General features: G+C 43.4%; 1 protein-coding gene across 1 annotated transcript; it reads left to right on the top strand.

Annotated features, from left to right (window-relative positions):
* Window positions 1-3,326: 3,326 nt before the first annotated feature.
* PDZK1IP1 (PDZK1 interacting protein 1) lies at window positions 3,327-17,078 on the top strand. Its single transcript, XM_077278163.1, has 4 exons — window positions 3,327-3,458; window positions 5,481-5,601; window positions 12,795-12,884; window positions 14,977-17,078. The coding sequence occupies exons 1-4, from the start codon at window positions 3,395-3,397 to the stop codon at window positions 15,047-15,049; spliced, it is 348 nt and encodes a 115-aa protein (XP_077134278.1). The 5' UTR covers window positions 3,327-3,394; the 3' UTR covers window positions 15,050-17,078.
* Window positions 17,079-17,353: the final 275 nt, after the last annotated feature.

The raw sequence follows: 17,353 nt of genomic DNA, 5'->3' as shown, positions 1-17,353 counted from the left end.
GCCCCCTTTATGCGAGCAAACAAATCAGTCAGCAACGGCAATGGGTATTGATATTTTACAGTGATTTTATTCAAAAGCCGATAATCGATACATGGTCTCAAAGAGCCGTCTTTTTTTGACACAAAGAAAAAACCGGCTCCTAAGGGAGATGACGATGGACGAATATGTCCCTTTTCCAAGGACTCCTTTATATATTCTCGCATAGCAGCATGTTCAGGCACAGACAGATTAAATAAACGACCCTTTGGGTATTTACTACCCGGGATTAAATCTATGGCACAATCGCACTCTCGGTGCGGAGGTAATGAACCAAGCTTGGATTCTTCAAAGACGTCACGATAGTCAGACAGGAACTCAGGAATTTCAGAGGGAATAGATGATGAAATGGAAACCACAGGTACATCCCCATGAGCCCCCTTACATCCCCAGCTCAACACAGACATAGCTCTCCAGTCGAGGACTGGGTTGTGAGATTGCAGCCAAGGCAATCCTAGCACCAAATCATCATGTAGATTATACAGCACCAGAAAGCGAATAATCTCCTGGTGATCCGGATTAATACGCATAGTTACTTGTGTCCAGTATTGTGGTTTATTATTAGCCAATGGGGTGGAGTCAATCCCCTTCAGAGGAATAAGAGTCTCCAAAGGCTCTAAATCATACCCACAGCGTTTGGCAAAGGACCAATCCATAAGACTCAAAGCGGCGCCAGAGTCGACATAGGCGTCCGTGGTAATAGATGACAAAGAGCAAATCAAGGTCACAGATAGAATAAACTTAGACGGTAAGGTGCAAATGGAAACAGATTTATCAAGCTTTTTAGTGCGCTTAGAGCATGCTGATATAACATGAGTAGAATCACCACAATAGAAACACAACCCATTTTTCCGTCTAAAATTCTGCCGCTCGCTTCGGGACAGAATTCTATCACACTGCATACTCTCTGGCGACTTCTCAGTGGACACCGCCAGATGGTGCACTGGTTTGCGCTCCCGCAAACGCCTATCGATCTGAATAGCCATTGTCATGGACTCATTCAGACCCGCAGGCACAGGGAACCCCACCATAACATCCTTAATGGCATCAGAGAGACCCTCTCTGAAAGTCGCCGCCAGGGCGCACTCATTCCACTGAGTAAGCACAGACCATTTACGGAATCTTTGACAGTAAATTTCCGCTTCATCTTGCCCCTGAGATAGGGACATCAAAGTTTTTTCTGCCTGAAGCTCCAAATGAGGTTCGTCATAAAGCAACCCCAAGGCCAGAAAAAACGCATCCACATTGAGCAACGCAGGATCCCCTGGTGTCAATGAAAAAGCCCAGTCTTGAGGGTCGCCCCGGAGCAAGGAAATCACAATCCTGACCTGCTGTGCAGGGTCTCCGGCAGAGCGAAATTTCAGGGACAAAAATAATTTGCAATTATTTCGAAAATTCTGAAACCCAGATCTATTCCCCGAGAAAAATTCCGGCCAAGGAATTCTCGGCTCAGATACAGGTGCATGACAAACAAAGTCTTGCAAATTTTGTACCTTCGTGGCGAGATTATTCAAACCTGCAGTTACACTCTGAAGATCCATTACAAACAGGTGGACACAGAGCCATTCAAGGGTTAAGAGGAGGTAAGAAGCAGCTAGACAGCAATTAAGGGCTAGGCAGCAAAACTCTGAGGGGAAAAAAAAAAAAAAAATTCCCTTAAACACTTCTTTTTCTCCTGCTTCAGCCCAAACAATTAACACTTTGTGGTCCGGTCAAACTGTCATGTTCTCAATGGCAAGAGAACATAGCATCAGCATATATAGGAACTAGCTCTTGGAAGATGGGAACTGAGCTGACCATGAACTAAACCTAACGCACAACTAGCAGTGGCCGGGTAGCATGCCTACGTTGATTCTAGATGCCCAGCACCAGCCGGAGGACTAAATAATGCTAGCAGAGGAAAATATTAGTCCTAGCTCACCTCTAGAGAAATACCCCGAAAGGAGACAGAGGCCCCCCACATGTATTGGCGGTGAATTAAGATGAAATAACAAACGTAGTATGAAAATAGGTTTAGCAAATTTGAGGTCCACTTACTACATAGCAGAAGACAGAAAGGACACTTTCATGGTCAGCTGAAAACCCTATCAAAATACCATCCAGGAATTACTTTAAAACTCTGGCATTAACTCATAACACCAGAGTGGCAATTCCTGTTCACAAGAGCTTTCCAGACACAGTAACGAAACTACAGCTGTGAACTGGAACAAAAATGCAAAAACAAACATGGACAAGAGTCCAACTTATCTAGTAGTTGTCTAGGAGCAGGAACAAGCACAGAGAGGCTTCTGATAACATTGTTGACCGGCAAGCAACTAACAGAGCAGCCAGGTTATATAGCGACACCCACATCTTGATGGGAACAGGTGAACAGAGAAGATGAAAACACCAGTTCAATTCCACCAGTAGCCACCGGGGGAGCCCAGAATCCAAATTCACAACAGTATCCCATGTCGGGGCCCCACCTTAGCAGCTGTACGGTATATACTCTTTCCATCGCTCTCATTCTTTAAGTCCCCCTTGTTCACATCTGGCAGCTGTCAATTTGCCTCCAACACTTTTCCTTTCACTTTTTCCCCATTATGTAGATAGGGGCAAAATTGTTTGGTGAACTGGAACGCGCGGGGTTAAAATTTTGCCTCACAACATAGCCTATGACGCTCTCGGGGTCCAGACGTGTGACTGTGCAAAATGTTGTAGCTGTAGCTGCAACGGTGCAGATGCCAATCCCGGACATACACACACACATACATACACACACACATACATACACACATTCAGCTTTATATATTAGATTATATGAGTATATATTACTGAGTGCGGTATTTCGGCACTCGATGTACATCATGGTCTATAACGCCGCTACGTCGTGGCCCTATGATGTCGCACTGTGTGATGTTAGTATTTAGACTATAATTGAGTGTGGTTACCAAAAAATGTCATGTAGGCCCCCACAAATCGGACTTTGCATCCAGACCCTAGCGACTGGTGCCTTCAGGGACACTTCAGCGTTTAGAGGGGGTGAACCGGTGCCGCTGATGGGTCCGCGCCATGTTTTGGTGCAGAGTTAATTTTATATAAAGACGAAGATCCTCTTTCGTTTAACATCTGCCCCATAGTTTGATAACAGATACAAGAAGCTTGTGATATCTGCCGGTGACTTGTGGCTTCCAGATTAGTGATGTGACGGTTGGTTTTTTACAAGGTGATGAATTAGCTCCTGTGACCGGAGCCGTCAGGTCCCTCCCAATGTGGAGAGGTGTTGCCAAATACCTGGCAGGTTGAGCATTAACTGCAGAGGAATTCTTCCTCTTCCCGATCTCTGTGATCGGAGTTTATTTTCCTGATCGGTGTAATTATGGGGTACCTGCAGCTCATCGCCCTGCTGCTTCTCTCTCTAGGACCAGTCTCCTGCCAGTCAGGTAGGTTGTGGTGTTACTGGGATGTTCTCCATTACATGCACTTGATTTTATCTTATGCTTATACACAGCGTATGGAGTAAAGGATCTTAATATTCTCTGTGCTTCCATTCCTCATTAGTGATGAGCAAACGTGGTCGGATAAGGTGTTATCTGAGCATGCTCAGGTACTAACCGAGGGTCTTCAGCATGCTCAAAAAATATGTTCTAGTCCCCGCGGCTGCACATCTCGTGGCTGTATGACAGCTGATAAACTTTCTAACAAACAGGCAATCCCGGCATGTGTTGGGGTTGTCGAACAGTGGTAAGACATGCAGCCGCGGGGACTAGAACATATTTTTTGAGCATGCTGAAGACCCTCGGTTAGAACCCGAGCATGCTCAGATAACACCTTATCCGAGCATGCTCGATCATCACCAGTGGTCACACATGGATATGTGGCACATCGTTCTTGGTGGAGGTTCCCCAGCAATGAAATATTTGTCCCCCTATCTCGTGGAATTAATAAATGAATTTAGTAGGAAAGCCCCTCTAAGATGTGTATGGTGAATGACTGTGCAAGGTTCTGTAAGTCCATAGGTCTGTAATAATAATGTCTGACTGTGAAAAAACTCTCGAGTGCCATTAGCTGAAGACTTATGCAAACAAACAGCTCTGCATATCGGGGCCAGGAATCTTGGGGCCGCTGGCGCTTGCTACTTTTTTTTCGGCTTGCACGTCACTGTGTGTGTATATTTTTGTCTTGATTTATTTTATGGTATTTTTTTTTTGTAAATTGTGGCTTGTGAAATAACATGGGTAATAAGTAAGACATTTACAAAAGCTCATGAATCACCTGCTGTTAGCCCAGCTCCATTGTGTAATAGGGCAGATAAACACACCATTGTTACTGCGCCTTCCCCGAGTAGAAGAAGTCTGGGTTACCATCCAATGAACATCTCAGCAAGAAAAATCACTAATCCAGTGCGGTCTTTGTCACAAAAAAGGCCTGGAATTATTGGGGTGTTTAAGCAGAAACTGCTTCTGAATTGTGTTTATTTTTTGGGGGGTTGGGGAAGTTTTTCTTTTCCTGAAAAGTTTTTGAAAAGTTTTTTCTTTTCCCCTGAAGATTTTTTTTCTGATTGGGTATTGCCTAGTTTGGAGTGGATTCCTTTAGGATCTGCTTTTATTTTCCTATACCAACTGTTTTACAATACCTCTTCAGGGATTTAAAAAAAAAAAAAAAAAAAGCTAAAAGGAAAACTCCTCCAGAAAGTGGATTTCCCACAGAAGTTTATAGAAAGAGCTTTCCAAGGATTTTGGAACAGAAAGATTTTGGAGACGATCAGCTCCAATAACCTCACAAAAACTCTATCTGAGTATGGTCTAAGAGGAACCCTTATGTGCCTTGATGTATCAGAAAATTGTCCTGGACGGTGCGGCGCTAAACACTAGGTGTTAAAGGGATTTTGCCATAGACAGCTTTGGCCCAAAATGGACAACTCTTTTTTTTTAGGTCACCGATTATTCCACTCCTGAATCCAGTCTCTTTCAGCTATATTTTGTGGAAACTGGCAGCAGGGGCTCAGTTTCCCTGCAGCGCTCCCGCAGGGAAAATGAAGCATTACACTGCTCTCATTAAAGTCAATGATCTGTCTATGTAGTACAAGGACATGTCGGGTCTTCCAGAGAGAAAGATGCTTCTTGTAGTCTCCAGTCATTCTAAGTGATGAGGTTCTTTTCTAAATCAGACCATCAAAGGGGTTTGATGTTGAAGAACTCAAAAAATCATAGTCATATCCCCTGGACAAGGAATGCCACGGTGCTAGAAGTTGGAAAATCATGGATATTCATAACAATATGGGGCACCTGAGCTTGAGGAGTCACAAAAGTCCCTATGCCCAGTACTATGAATGATGTGCGATTTTTTGGGGGGCCGGGTGGGTTATTACCTATTGTGCATTAGGGCCAGAGAACTTCATGTTATATCTCTGTTCATAACAATTGATGGAACTAATGTCTAAAATCTTGATATTTGTACTACAGAGACCAGCAAGCAGGCCAGGAAGATTCCTCAATGGGGCACAGGTCTAATTGCAGTGACCGTTTTCCTTTTCCTTGTTCTTGTGATCTATGTGGCCAAGATCGTTTTGAAGAAATCATCTAAGTAAGTATTTTGAATGTATGGTACCAAAAAGGGGAAAGCAAAAGTTTCCCCTGGATTAGAAAACAAACTGATCTGCCTTCAAAAACAGCGCCTCACCTGTCTATTGGGCATGTCTGGTACTGCAGCTCCAGTAACATGAATGTGCCATGCTGCCATCATCAACACGTGGACTATTTGGAAGAAAGGAGCCATCTTTTCTAATCCTGGACAAGTCCATTGATGTGTTACTTGTAGCACGGCAGGAGACAGTGGGTAATTTGTAATCTAGTTACTTATTTGTATGAAAAACCCTCGTCTCTCGGAGGGTACAAAGGTTTGTAGTCAGCATTCAGATTAGGGCAGAAGAAGATGCATCTATGAGAGAGGAGGATCCTACATTCGTGAATGGAGTTTTTCCACCAGTTCTAGCAGTAAGGTGGCAGTACGGAGTCATCGACTTCTCAACGGAATGTGCAAACATAAGAACGTGGCTTCTGTTACTGCAAGACGGGGTGCATTATCTGTAATTGTGGGGTGCATTATAGAAGAGGGTATGCATATGAAACGCTTGTATTTAAGACGTTCAGAAATGTTTAAGCCCAATGATGGAGATCTGGACGGTTTCTTGAGAGTTGTTCTCCTATGTAAAATACTGGACTGCTCAGGTCACATCTCCCTTTCCTGCATGGTTGTTAGTTTTTACTTAATGGAAAGAATTATCTATTCACTTTTTTTTCTAGTTTTATGTAAATACAGCTTAGAATGACCAACCAGCAAAAAATAGAATCTCGGATGTATTTTGCTCATCCCAATCCCAGAATGATACTTATTGGGGTATTTTCAAGTTTGGAAGTTATACCCTAGCCACAGGATCCACAGGATAGGAGATAACGTCTTTAGTGCTGGAGGTTCAATCGCCGTGGCCCCCATTGGTCACGAGAACTAAATGGAGCTTAGGGCATTCATTCCAATAAAAGTGCCAAAGATCAGCCAATCTCCAGCGCTCTGATTAAGAATGAATGGAGGATTCGTGTGCACTCCACTCAGCCCTGGTTCCGACCACCGTGGCCTCCAGCGATCGTAGCATTATCTCCTACCCCGTAGAGAGGGGATAACTTTGAAACTTAAGAACACCCCTTTAAGGTCCTCATAAACACATGACAAAAATGGGCCAATAGGGAACGAAAAGTCATTAGTCCGTGGAAAATAAAGCTTTTTTGTCTGCTTTGGCCTTATTGGATTTTTTGGGTTGATGATGCAGCCAGTGCTTATTATCAGCCCCAAAAATCCAATATGCCCGACCGAGTTTTTGATCGATACTGAATGTTTGACAGTCGTCTTCTATAATCAAAATCGGCCATTATAGATGACTTTTACCAAATTCCTATTGTAGTATCGGACTGGGTTGCCAAGGGCCAGCCAGTAACAAACTCCAGGGCTCCACTTATCATCTACGTATAAAAATTTATATAGCAATGAACTTGATTGCCTTTATCTGTACATAGTGATTCAAGGATTGCTCATATGAGAGGGTTGTGGTCACTCCTGCCGAGCGGCCCACCGGAGGATTCACCTGTCGTCCTGTGGGCCAGTCCAAGCTTGTCAGCATTTGAGAGCCATTACAGCAGCTTCTTTTTGCTGTTGAGAAGATCTGTGCAGGAGTCTTCGTACAGACATATCCTTTATTACCACTAGAAGTTTAGATCTAGAGTCGAGGTTGTCATTAGTGGCATAGGAACCTGTCCAAACAATTGCTTTCCTTCGGGGGAAAAAGCCTCATTTTCACACAAACCAGAAAAAAATAACAATCTTCGGTCGTCTTTCATTTTGTATTCCCCTTCTTCTTCCTCCCCAGCCATATGACCACTAGTTTTAGGACATAGGTCTCTGGTTGGAACGAAGCCCAAACTTTATGGACCAAGCAAGGCTATGGTCCTCCACTGACCATTTCACAGAAAATTAATTCTTGTTTCTGTGTTGGATTTTTTTAGGAAATTTCAGTGGATTTATCCTCATCTGGATACCTGCCTTGATCTCTTGATTTCTACGTTGGATGGCTCCACTTCTCGGTACGTTCCAACACAGAAATCAAGCTCCCCTTTCCATATGTGTTGGCACATGACTAGACAAAAGTGCTTGTATAGGGATGACTGTCTGGTTGTGTTCATTACTTACCGTAGTCAGCCCCTTGTTCTATCAATGCTGATGCTGAGACAGAGAAGGGGGCTGGCTTAGTTAACTGAGACAGATAGCCAGCCCATTTTAACATGGAACTTGTCATGCGCCAACAGAGAGAAGAAAAGCAGCTCATTTTGTGTAACGGAACAAACCAAGTAGTGGAATGAAACAGCGCTGGAATCAGTGGATCTATCCTAATGATAGGAGATTAGTCAATTCAGCACAAATAAACAACTTCTTATTTGGCTGGACAATGCCTTTAAGGGTTGACATCAGAAGGAGTTAATTGCCTTATTCTTCCGAGCTACCAAAATTTAATTAGCAATTTATTTTTCATGCAAAATTGATACATTTTGTTATTTCCGTTTCCCCGAAGAGAAGTGAGCACTTGGCACAAGGTTTGGTGCCTTTAGGGGTACGCTGAATTTGTGTTTATAGATGATTGCTGGTTACATTCATATGGAAATGTTCCATCGAGGTAGAAGATTTATAAATGCTATGAATGTGGCAGTTGTTACTTTTGTAAAAAGGACAGATTTCCCTTACTGGGAGAATCAGAATGTAAAAGAGTTTCTGAACACAATAAAACCTCTGTGAGATGACCACCATGGCATTGTACGGTGGTCTTCTAGAGGAGGCGAGGAAGGAAAATGGCAGCATAGATGTGCATAATATATGGCTGAACTGAGGAAATCTGACCTGGAGAAGCTGTGGTCTTCTCAGGGAGATGGACTTTTAGATATGTATCAGTTCTGTTTTATATAGGAGTAGTCTATTTTTCGGAATTGATATCTTCTTACATTCTTACTTTATGCCGCCTGCACTAGGGGGAGCTCAATTCATAAGGTGTCTACAGCTGGGATCAATCTGTATATAGTGAGCTCCCCTTAAAGGGGTTGTCCAGGACTATTTTTTTTTTTCACTATGATACAATAAACTATTGCTAACTATCTGCCTGTTCTACCCGGCACCAGCTTAGAGCAGCTACTGACTGGTCTTGCCGGCGATTCAGCTGCTTCATGTCAACAGAGAAGTTCTTCCTCTTCTGAGCTGCTCTGTTGACAGGGCATGACTTCCGGCATAATGTTGATTGACAGCCAGCTTCCCGCAATTAGGCAGAGGGGAGTTGGCTGTCAATTAGAAGACGCTGACAGTCACACGCCGTCAACAGAGCAGAATGAAAGGGAAGTCCCTGCTCTGACAACATGACGTCAGTGGAAGCAGCATGATCACCGGCAGGAGCGGCCTGTGCATGATGTTTCTTGGTAGAAAGATCTTTCTGTGTCTCTCTCTGGTCATTTTCTCTCCCTGCTCTTCCTTTCTCCTCTCCTCTCTATAAAGTCTAATAGGACATCTCACTGTGCTGGCAGTCTATCTTATATCTCTTTATGACCCCAAAGCGTTGCTCCGGAAGTGAAGGACATGACGATGCATTTACAGCTCCTCAGCCTCATGCTATATTCCCTCCAGATATCAGAGCCAATGACCTGTTAATCAACCAGAGGAGAGTGGAGCTAGGCAGGGAATACAGCGTCAGTCTAAGGAGCTGTACGTAAGTCGTCACTCCCCTATGCGCCTTCAAAGACATATATAAAGAGCTGGAGCATCACTTTGGGGTCATTAAAAAATCAACTTGCTTATCTTTTAAAGAGCTACACAGACATATACATGTTTTGGGGGCGTAGAAGTTTCTTACAGGGTCCCTTTAAGGATCACATAGGATTTTCTCAAGTAGTGTGTTAACATGTTTTATTCTCTTGCATTGCCTAATAATAGGTGTGACAACTTCCATGTGGCGTATGCTATAGGATTACAAAAAGCATACTCCACCCAGGTATCAGCTTTGCTTTTATTTCTTGCCTGGGTGATTTTTTATTCACCGGATGCTCACACAATTTAATCCCAGTGCCAGTCTTAGACATGACATTAGGTTGGCAACACCCTTTAGTCTGCCTGGGAATATCATCAAGGCATTGAGTTAAAATAAAAAGAGTCAAACACTTATCTGTCAACCTGCTCGACTATTAGCCATCTTGCTGAAAACTACTTTCAGTAACAATTGTCTTCTTCCTCTTCTTACTGTAACATTATAATGAAGTGGGGCTCAGTAAAACTGGTGGGGGACTATAAAAATGTCATAAAATGTAATGGGGGAGGTTTCTGTCGCACGGATGCCACTCAGTATATAAAGGCTGTACAAAGGAAACATGAGATCTTTTTGGAATCCTGGGGAAATCTTACTCAGGGCGACCATTAATTATAATTAGTGATGAGCGAATATACTCGTTACTCGAGATTTCTCGAGCATGCTCGGGCGTCCTGGTCCTAGCAACCAGGCAACCCCCACATGTACTTATGCTGGCTAACAGATGTAAATCATTCAGCCATTCAGCTGCGGTGATGAAAACTAAATCTCTGAGCACTAAAAAATACTCGGAGGACCCCCGAGCGTGCTCGAGAAATCTCGAGTAACGAGTATATTCGCTCATCACTAATTATAATTCTTCACAGTAGAGGGGAGGTAATGGTTTACAGGCACACAGTTATGACACAATTCTGAGCTGGAGTTGATCACAGGGGTTTTATTCAAGCTTCTTTTCATCCCACAGAATAACTTCTCTTCATGCAATGCTTCATCAACATATATGGAAGTATCTTTACAGATAATTTCTCTTTACACATAGTGTCTTTACGTAAGCAGAACTGTACCTTCCTCATGCAGTGAGGTGGGGGGGAAGGGGATGAGTCCGGTGCTGTAGCTCTCTCACTTTTATGTTAAGGTAATAAAGATGCTCTAGGCTGTCCTGACTGCTGATTGATTACAGCAATCGCTTCCCAGGAAGAGCTGATCTACAGTATACAGCTTGTCTGATTTCAGTCTGACAGGAGACTCTCTAGCACACATCTTACTCTTGGATGTTCAGGACACAATAACAACTTTCCCAGCATCCTCTGTGGCTATAACCATTTTAACCCCTATAGTTGCTGGATGATTCTAAATTAACAGTGCAGCATCTGTCACATTTCTGTTGCAGCAAACTGCCACCCAGCTACAGCCAAATCTCTCCTGTATTGCTCACACCGGGGAAAGTGGAAGGATAAGCGGGAGAGAGGGGTCAAATGCTGCCATGCAAGGATTCATTGCAGCGACTGTAGTAAAACGTCACCAGGGATCTAGGACAATAGACTCACTGATGAAATATGTAAAGTTTACGTTCAGGAAGAGATTGGAATGCCTGCTGTATTTCCTGTGCATTGTACGGGATATACTGTACTTTCCTGCCCATGACGATTCACATCGTGCAAATAGAGTCTTAAATATATTTATGATGAATTTCTTAGAGAAAAGTAGAACGGCACTAAGCTACACCTGCAGTCTTCTGTGGCTGCAGCAGCAAAAGTTCCCTGTACACTATCAGGTGGTATCTTGCACTGGTGCTCAACATTGATTAGCAGTTAAAGAGCAACATATACAAAGAAAGAAGAAAATGTGGCACTCACCAGCTTGTGATGCGAAAAAAAGTCCTTTATTGCACCATAGCGTGGACTGAGGACATCATAATAACAGCTGCAGGTATATGCGAGGGTGCAAGGTGACCGAGGACGACGGCCGTTTCGCGCGGACTGCGCTTCACGCACCTGGACCCGTTGAAGCGCAGTCCGCACGAAACGGCCGTCGTCCTTGGTCACCTTGCACCCTCGCATATACCTGCAGCTGTTATTATGATGTCCTCAGTCCACACTATGGAGCAATAAAGGACTTTTTTTATCGCAGCACAAGCTGGTGAGTGCCACATTTTCTTCTTTCTTTGTATATGTTAAATATATTTATGTTTACTGATTTAATGAGAAGCTATTTTTATTGTCCCAATGCATCAAAAATAGTGCAACATTGCAAACAGTTTTTATTAAACATGTCTCATTGTTTTGTGTCTACTGCTCCTATACACATCTATGTATCACCTTGGTAACAGACTACAAACAAACAAACCCTGTGTAGTCTGGCCCTTCAGCCATAGTCCTTCCCATCTGCGCCCTATTTCTTGCTAATCTGCTAAATGTATATTAGCCAAACACAGAAGACGGAAGGAAGGGAAGGAGCGGCTGTAGAGTTAGACTATGAAAGATTGTTTGCAGATGGATATTGTTTTATCCTTATCCAGACCGTCTGTATCTGTCACCAGACACCTCTGTATACACTCTGCAAGCGGTTTTGGTGATGTAAGAGGTGACGTGACCAGCTAAGAAGACTGCTGTGGCTGAGACTTATGGTGGCGCCTAGCCACGTGAATGGGTGTTTCCAGCCCAACTACTCAGCAGGTGGAATCAGTTCCCTGCTGTGTTCTATGGGGCTATACCGCACCCTATTTAAAATCCCATCAGTCTGCTGGGAGCTGCCAGTTATTGAGTATTGGAGTATTTGGTTACCCCATACATCTCTGGTGCCATATCTGCTGATATTCTGATTCTGGCTTTACCGTAACCTTGCCAGCTCAACTGTCTTAGTTTTTTTTATCTGACTTACTAGTAGCTATTCCTCGGACTGTGTTTTTTTCTCATCCTTGGTACTGTCCTCCACGGTTCTGCTCTCCACATATCAAGCTAGTTTTACACTTGTGTCATACTCGCTCCTCTGGCCAGCATCTACTCCGTGGGTGCAACCCAGGTGGCCCTGTTGTAAGTCAAGTTGTAAAGCGTGATGCCCAGGTTACGTCTAGGACCTGCTAGATGGACTGGCTAGCTCCTAGGATGTCTTGAGGTTGCCTTTTTGAGCTGACAACCTCTTACAGACTTAAAAGATATTTTTTAGTCATGACTATTTGCAAAATAACTACTCTACGCCTCCGAAAATAATATCTCCTAAATAATTTAATATGTTAAAATTTATTCCGTCCAGTCCATTTTTCCCAGTTTAGAGATACCTATGAATTGCTGGTTTATGCCCATACATATTTTATTTCTTGCATGTGTATGATGTATAACTCATTTTTACTTTTACTTAATTTCATAGTTATAATGTAATTATTCTTCTCCAGATCCAACATAGAGTCAGACCCTAAAGGAGAATCTAAGGTCCATGGCGATGCTGCTATTCCTAATGGCACCTATGGTCAATACACCAGCAGGTATGGATAACAATGGAGCACATTAGACTTCTAAACTGTAATTCCGTACAAGTCAAGTGTAAAGGGGACAATACAAATTAGATGAATGTTGGCTTAACCTGACAATTTCTTGGGGGGCAGCGGATCATCTGATGTGTATGAGGGTGTCCATACTCTCCTCTAATGGCAAGTATTAGGGGAACGAAGGCTTGGTCTTGTCTCCCCCTAGATAAGCTTCTGGTAGTTCCTTACTCCCCTATTCCCATTGAGTATACATGCACACTCGCCCAGGCAGAGCATGCATGTACATGAGTAGATCAGGATGAAAAGCTGTGGCTGACAGCTACATGAAATGTATGGTCAACTAAAGTATAACTCCTACCTGTGATGGAGACTCCAGTTACAAAGTATGTACTCCAGCTTCTTTGCAATGTATCATTATTGTTTTTGCTGTTTTTACTTACTTTTAGCCCTTTTAGAAAAGTAAAGAAACCTCCTGCTGCTGCCTACATGGTAGCTCTTGATTCTAATGATAACTTCATGACTAGGAACATCTGAATCCTCTGCAATCACATGGACTTATGACTGTTTGGCGCCTACTAACTTGGGCAGAGAAACTAAAGATGGCCATACACAAGATAGTTGACAGCCGAACAGCTCTCTCTCTCTTACATGAGCACTGAGCCTTGCATGCGGAGAGGAGAAAGCCACTGCCAGACGTCTCCCCTGAAAAATAAAACTATCGACCATTGAAATTCCAACAGCCAGATCCTTCAAACATCATCTATCATGGTAGAGTCGGGATGGTCCCATACACATCAGATGATCACGTGGTTCTGCCGAATTCCATCTTATATATATATTTGAGGGCCTTAAGGGACACACCCATAACATCCTCACAGAGCTTTTAACTTTCCCGATTAGATCCCCAGATTGTAGTTGCCAGAGATACGCCAGATCCCCAGATTGTAGCCATCAGAGGTATGCCAGATCACCAAATCGTAGCTACCAGAGGTCGTCAGATCCCCAGATTGTAGCCTTCAGAAGTATGTCAGATCCCCAGATTTCAATTGCCAGCGGTACACCAGATCCCCAGATTGTAGCCGCCGGAAGTATGCCAGATCCCCAGATTGTAGCCGCCAGAAGTATGCCAGATCCCCAGATTGTAGCCGAGAGAGGTACACCAGATCCCCAGATTGTAGCTGCCGGAAGTATGCCAGATCCCCCGATTGTAGCCGCCAGAAGTATGCCAGATCCCCAGATTGTAGCCGAGAGAGGTACACCAGATCCCCAGATTGTAGCTGCCGGAAGTATGCCAGATCCCCAGATTGTAGCCGCCAGAAGTATGCCAGATCCCCAGATTGTAGCCGAGAGAGGTACACCAGATCCCCAGATTGTAGCTGCCGGAAGTATGCCAGATCCCCAGATTGTAGCCGCCAGAAGTATGCCAGATCCCCAGATTGTAGCCGAGAGAGGTACACCAGATCCCCAGATTGTAGTTGCCGAAGTACGCCAGATCTCCAGATTGTAGCCAACAGAGGTACACCAGACTCACAGATCGTAGCTGCCAGAGGTACGCCAGATCCCAAGATGGTAGCCATCAGAGGTACGCCAGATCTCCAGATTGTAGCCGATTTGCTGTAGCTATTGAGGAGGTTAGGCAGGGTTGTGTTGATGGTACAAGACAGGATAGGCAAGGGTCAATGCCAGGAGGATGGCTAAACATACCAAGGAAGCTCCAAAGCTTAACTAGACAATAGAATTGAGGTCAATAAGAGTCCGAAAAAGGAGAATACCAGGAGTAAATCTGAAAGGTTGAGGCAGAAGTACAGTCAGGATGAAGAAGAATCTTGTAAACAGGATCAGGTCAGTATAATATAATGAGTGTAAGAAGTCAGGGAAAAAGTTTAATTTCACTTTAAATAGGTCATCTATGGTAATGTCATTGTGTTGCACCACTGGACACCTTGTTGACCGTTTCCTAGTAGAAATAGATTAATTTTCCTTATCATGCATGCTAATATTTAGGTTGTTACATTGCTTTTTGTTTTGTCACATGTGGGTAGTAAGATCTTCCAGTCTCAGCCATTGATATGTCTGTTGTTATTTTCAGGTCCCGAGAATATGAGCATGCCTATGACAACCCAATTGAAGTCAATGATAACATCCTCACTACCCCCATGTAATCATAATGTCTCCATGACTTTCTGACCACAAGCAAAATCATCAAGATATTAAAGAAATAGAAGGACACGTCTCGTTATTGGACAGCCTTTCACCTGCCTTTCTGCTTTCCACAAGGCACTGGGAACATAGTCATTATTTTTCAGTATTATCCTATAAACTTAGTATTTATGAAAGCCTTTTAGAACAAAGTCACAATGAATCTACGCACGTAATTAATTGGACTCAATTTACACTCAGTGGGGCTTTCCACTTCTTGTTATTATGATCGACTCAACAGCGTCCTGTCTGGAATCATTTTGAGTCTTTGTAACCATTTTATTATTGTTTCAAAACATCTAAAGTTAAATTTTTTTTAGCAATTTTGCACAAAATCTTCCACTGTTTTATGTATGTAGCAAACCTATGGGACTTCATGGTAACAGACTACAAATAAACCCCGTGTAGTCTGATCCTGCAGCTGTGACATTATTCATTACTTCTTTCTTACCTACCGATTGTAGGTTAGTTAGAATTAAACGCGTTTCTCGGCAGCACGCTCACACAATCCAATGAGCACCGGGCACTGACTGTTTATGGCAGGATATTTAGGTTTTTCCATGAAATTGTGATTAGTGATGAGCGAACGTGCTCGGATAACGTCTTATTCTACCATGATCGGGTGCTATCGGAGAATCTTGGACGTGCTCGTTTATTATGTTCGTGTCTCCGCAGTTGTATGATTTGCGGCTGTTTAACAGCCTAAACACATTTGGGGATTCCCTGACAAACAGGCAATCCCTACATGTGTTGTGTCTGCCTAACAGCTGCAAATCATGCAGCTGCGGGGACTCGAACATAATAAACGAGCACGCCCAAGATGCTTGGATAACTACCGGGCGTGCTCAGATAAGACGTTATCCCAGCACTTCACTGATCACTAATTGTGATATCTCATTGTCTTCATGTCATCAGAAAGTGATAGGGACCTCCCCTTCTCCTCCAATTACCATGCCAGGTGGTACCAACATTGGAAACCATGTAATGCTTGGCCAAGTTGACCCTGTCAGTGTGAGAGTAGTCCTAGGGGCCAGAGAAGTAGGGCCTGCACCTAGTCCTTGGTGTCTGAGAGGATCCAAAGGCCCATGTGCCACCTGAGAGAACTGAAGAGGTGGGGACCCTCAGGGGCAGACGGAAATACAATAGCCACACGGGCCCAATAGGTCAGGGGGCCCACATCTGTCACCAAAGCAGATAGAATTTTGCATTATGATGGGCTGTTGGACTGTAAAGGGTCCATAAAGGGTCCTCCTGTGTCTTTGTCCTCACTGGGGACCCTGTTATAGATTTTGCACTGGGAGGCCCTTTTCTTCATTCTAGGTTGAAGTATAATATGATCTTTTATAATGTTGGTCAGATCCGGGTGATGGCTGGTAAATGATCTGCCCGAATACTACGGCTTCAGTAAACTTTTCCAACATTAGACTCAGCACTTTCCTACCGCTCAGTTATTGATTAGTGCTTAAGAAGCTTTTTTACTTGAACATATCTTCTGCTGGTAGACCTTAGAGCTTATTAAGCTGTTTACAAGGATTTTCTGCACCACTTAACCCTTCCTCCCACCCCACCACCTCTTTCCAGGCAGCGACCACTTCCTGCAGAACGTTTCTTTTGGAGATCCCCAAAATTCTCAATATTGACTTACTCCACCCAAACACAGGCCTGGCATATACATGTTATTATTGGAATAAGGAGAACTTCTTTGTGACTCGGAAAAATATCATTGTATTAATATTGTTGGGTAGACTTTAACTACCGTATGTAAAGCTAGTGTTATGTGTTATCAGCCACAGTCATTACATTTTGGGAGAGGCTGTATGATTATATTTCAGTGATGCCCCATAATTGATTATTGTGTTATTGGCTGATGATGATCTATCAATGTCTGTACATATTTTGTGAATATTTTGCTGACCTTGATTTTATCCTAGTAAATTGATTTTTTTTTTTCAAAAAGTTCCTTAATAGTTAAGAAAATAAATTATATAACATTATAAAGGTAGGTGAGCATTGTATATGCAGATGTAGCAGATGTCAATTCTTTGTGCGGATTCCGCAGCGGTTTACACCTGCTCCATAATAGGAATCCGCAGGTGTCAAACCGCATGTGAAATCCGATACACAAAAAACGCAAAAAAAAAAATCCCGGTAAATCCGTGGTAGTTCCGCAGGAAATCCGCAGTGCGGATTACCTGCGGATTTACAAAAATCAGTCGGGAAAAATCTGCAGAGTAATCCGCAGCGTGTGCACATACCCTCAATAAGCA

Source organism: Ranitomeya variabilis, chromosome 8 (assembly GCF_051348905.1).
Source record: "Ranitomeya variabilis isolate aRanVar5 chromosome 8, aRanVar5.hap1, whole genome shotgun sequence".
Lineage (NCBI taxonomy): Eukaryota > Metazoa > Chordata > Amphibia > Anura > Dendrobatidae > Ranitomeya > Ranitomeya variabilis.
Note: the sequence above shows the minus strand (reverse complement) of the source record. Positions and strands in the feature narration are given on the sequence as shown.

What these genes read in the sequence shown, in the direction of transcription:
- PDZK1IP1 (XM_077278163.1), top strand. Translation starts at nt 3,395, where the DNA reads ATGGGGTACCTGCAGCTCATCGCCCTGCTGCTTCTCTCTCTAGGACCA. An exon ending in ACCAGTCTCCTGCCAGTCAG is followed by an intron (nt 3,459 to 5,480) that starts GTAGGTTGTGGT and finishes TTTGTACTACAG; the next exon opens with AGACCAGCAAGCAGGCCAGG. An exon ending in GTTTTGAAGAAATCATCTAA is followed by an intron (nt 5,602 to 12,794) that starts GTAAGTATTTTG and finishes ATTCTTCTCCAG; the next exon opens with ATCCAACATAGAGTCAGACC.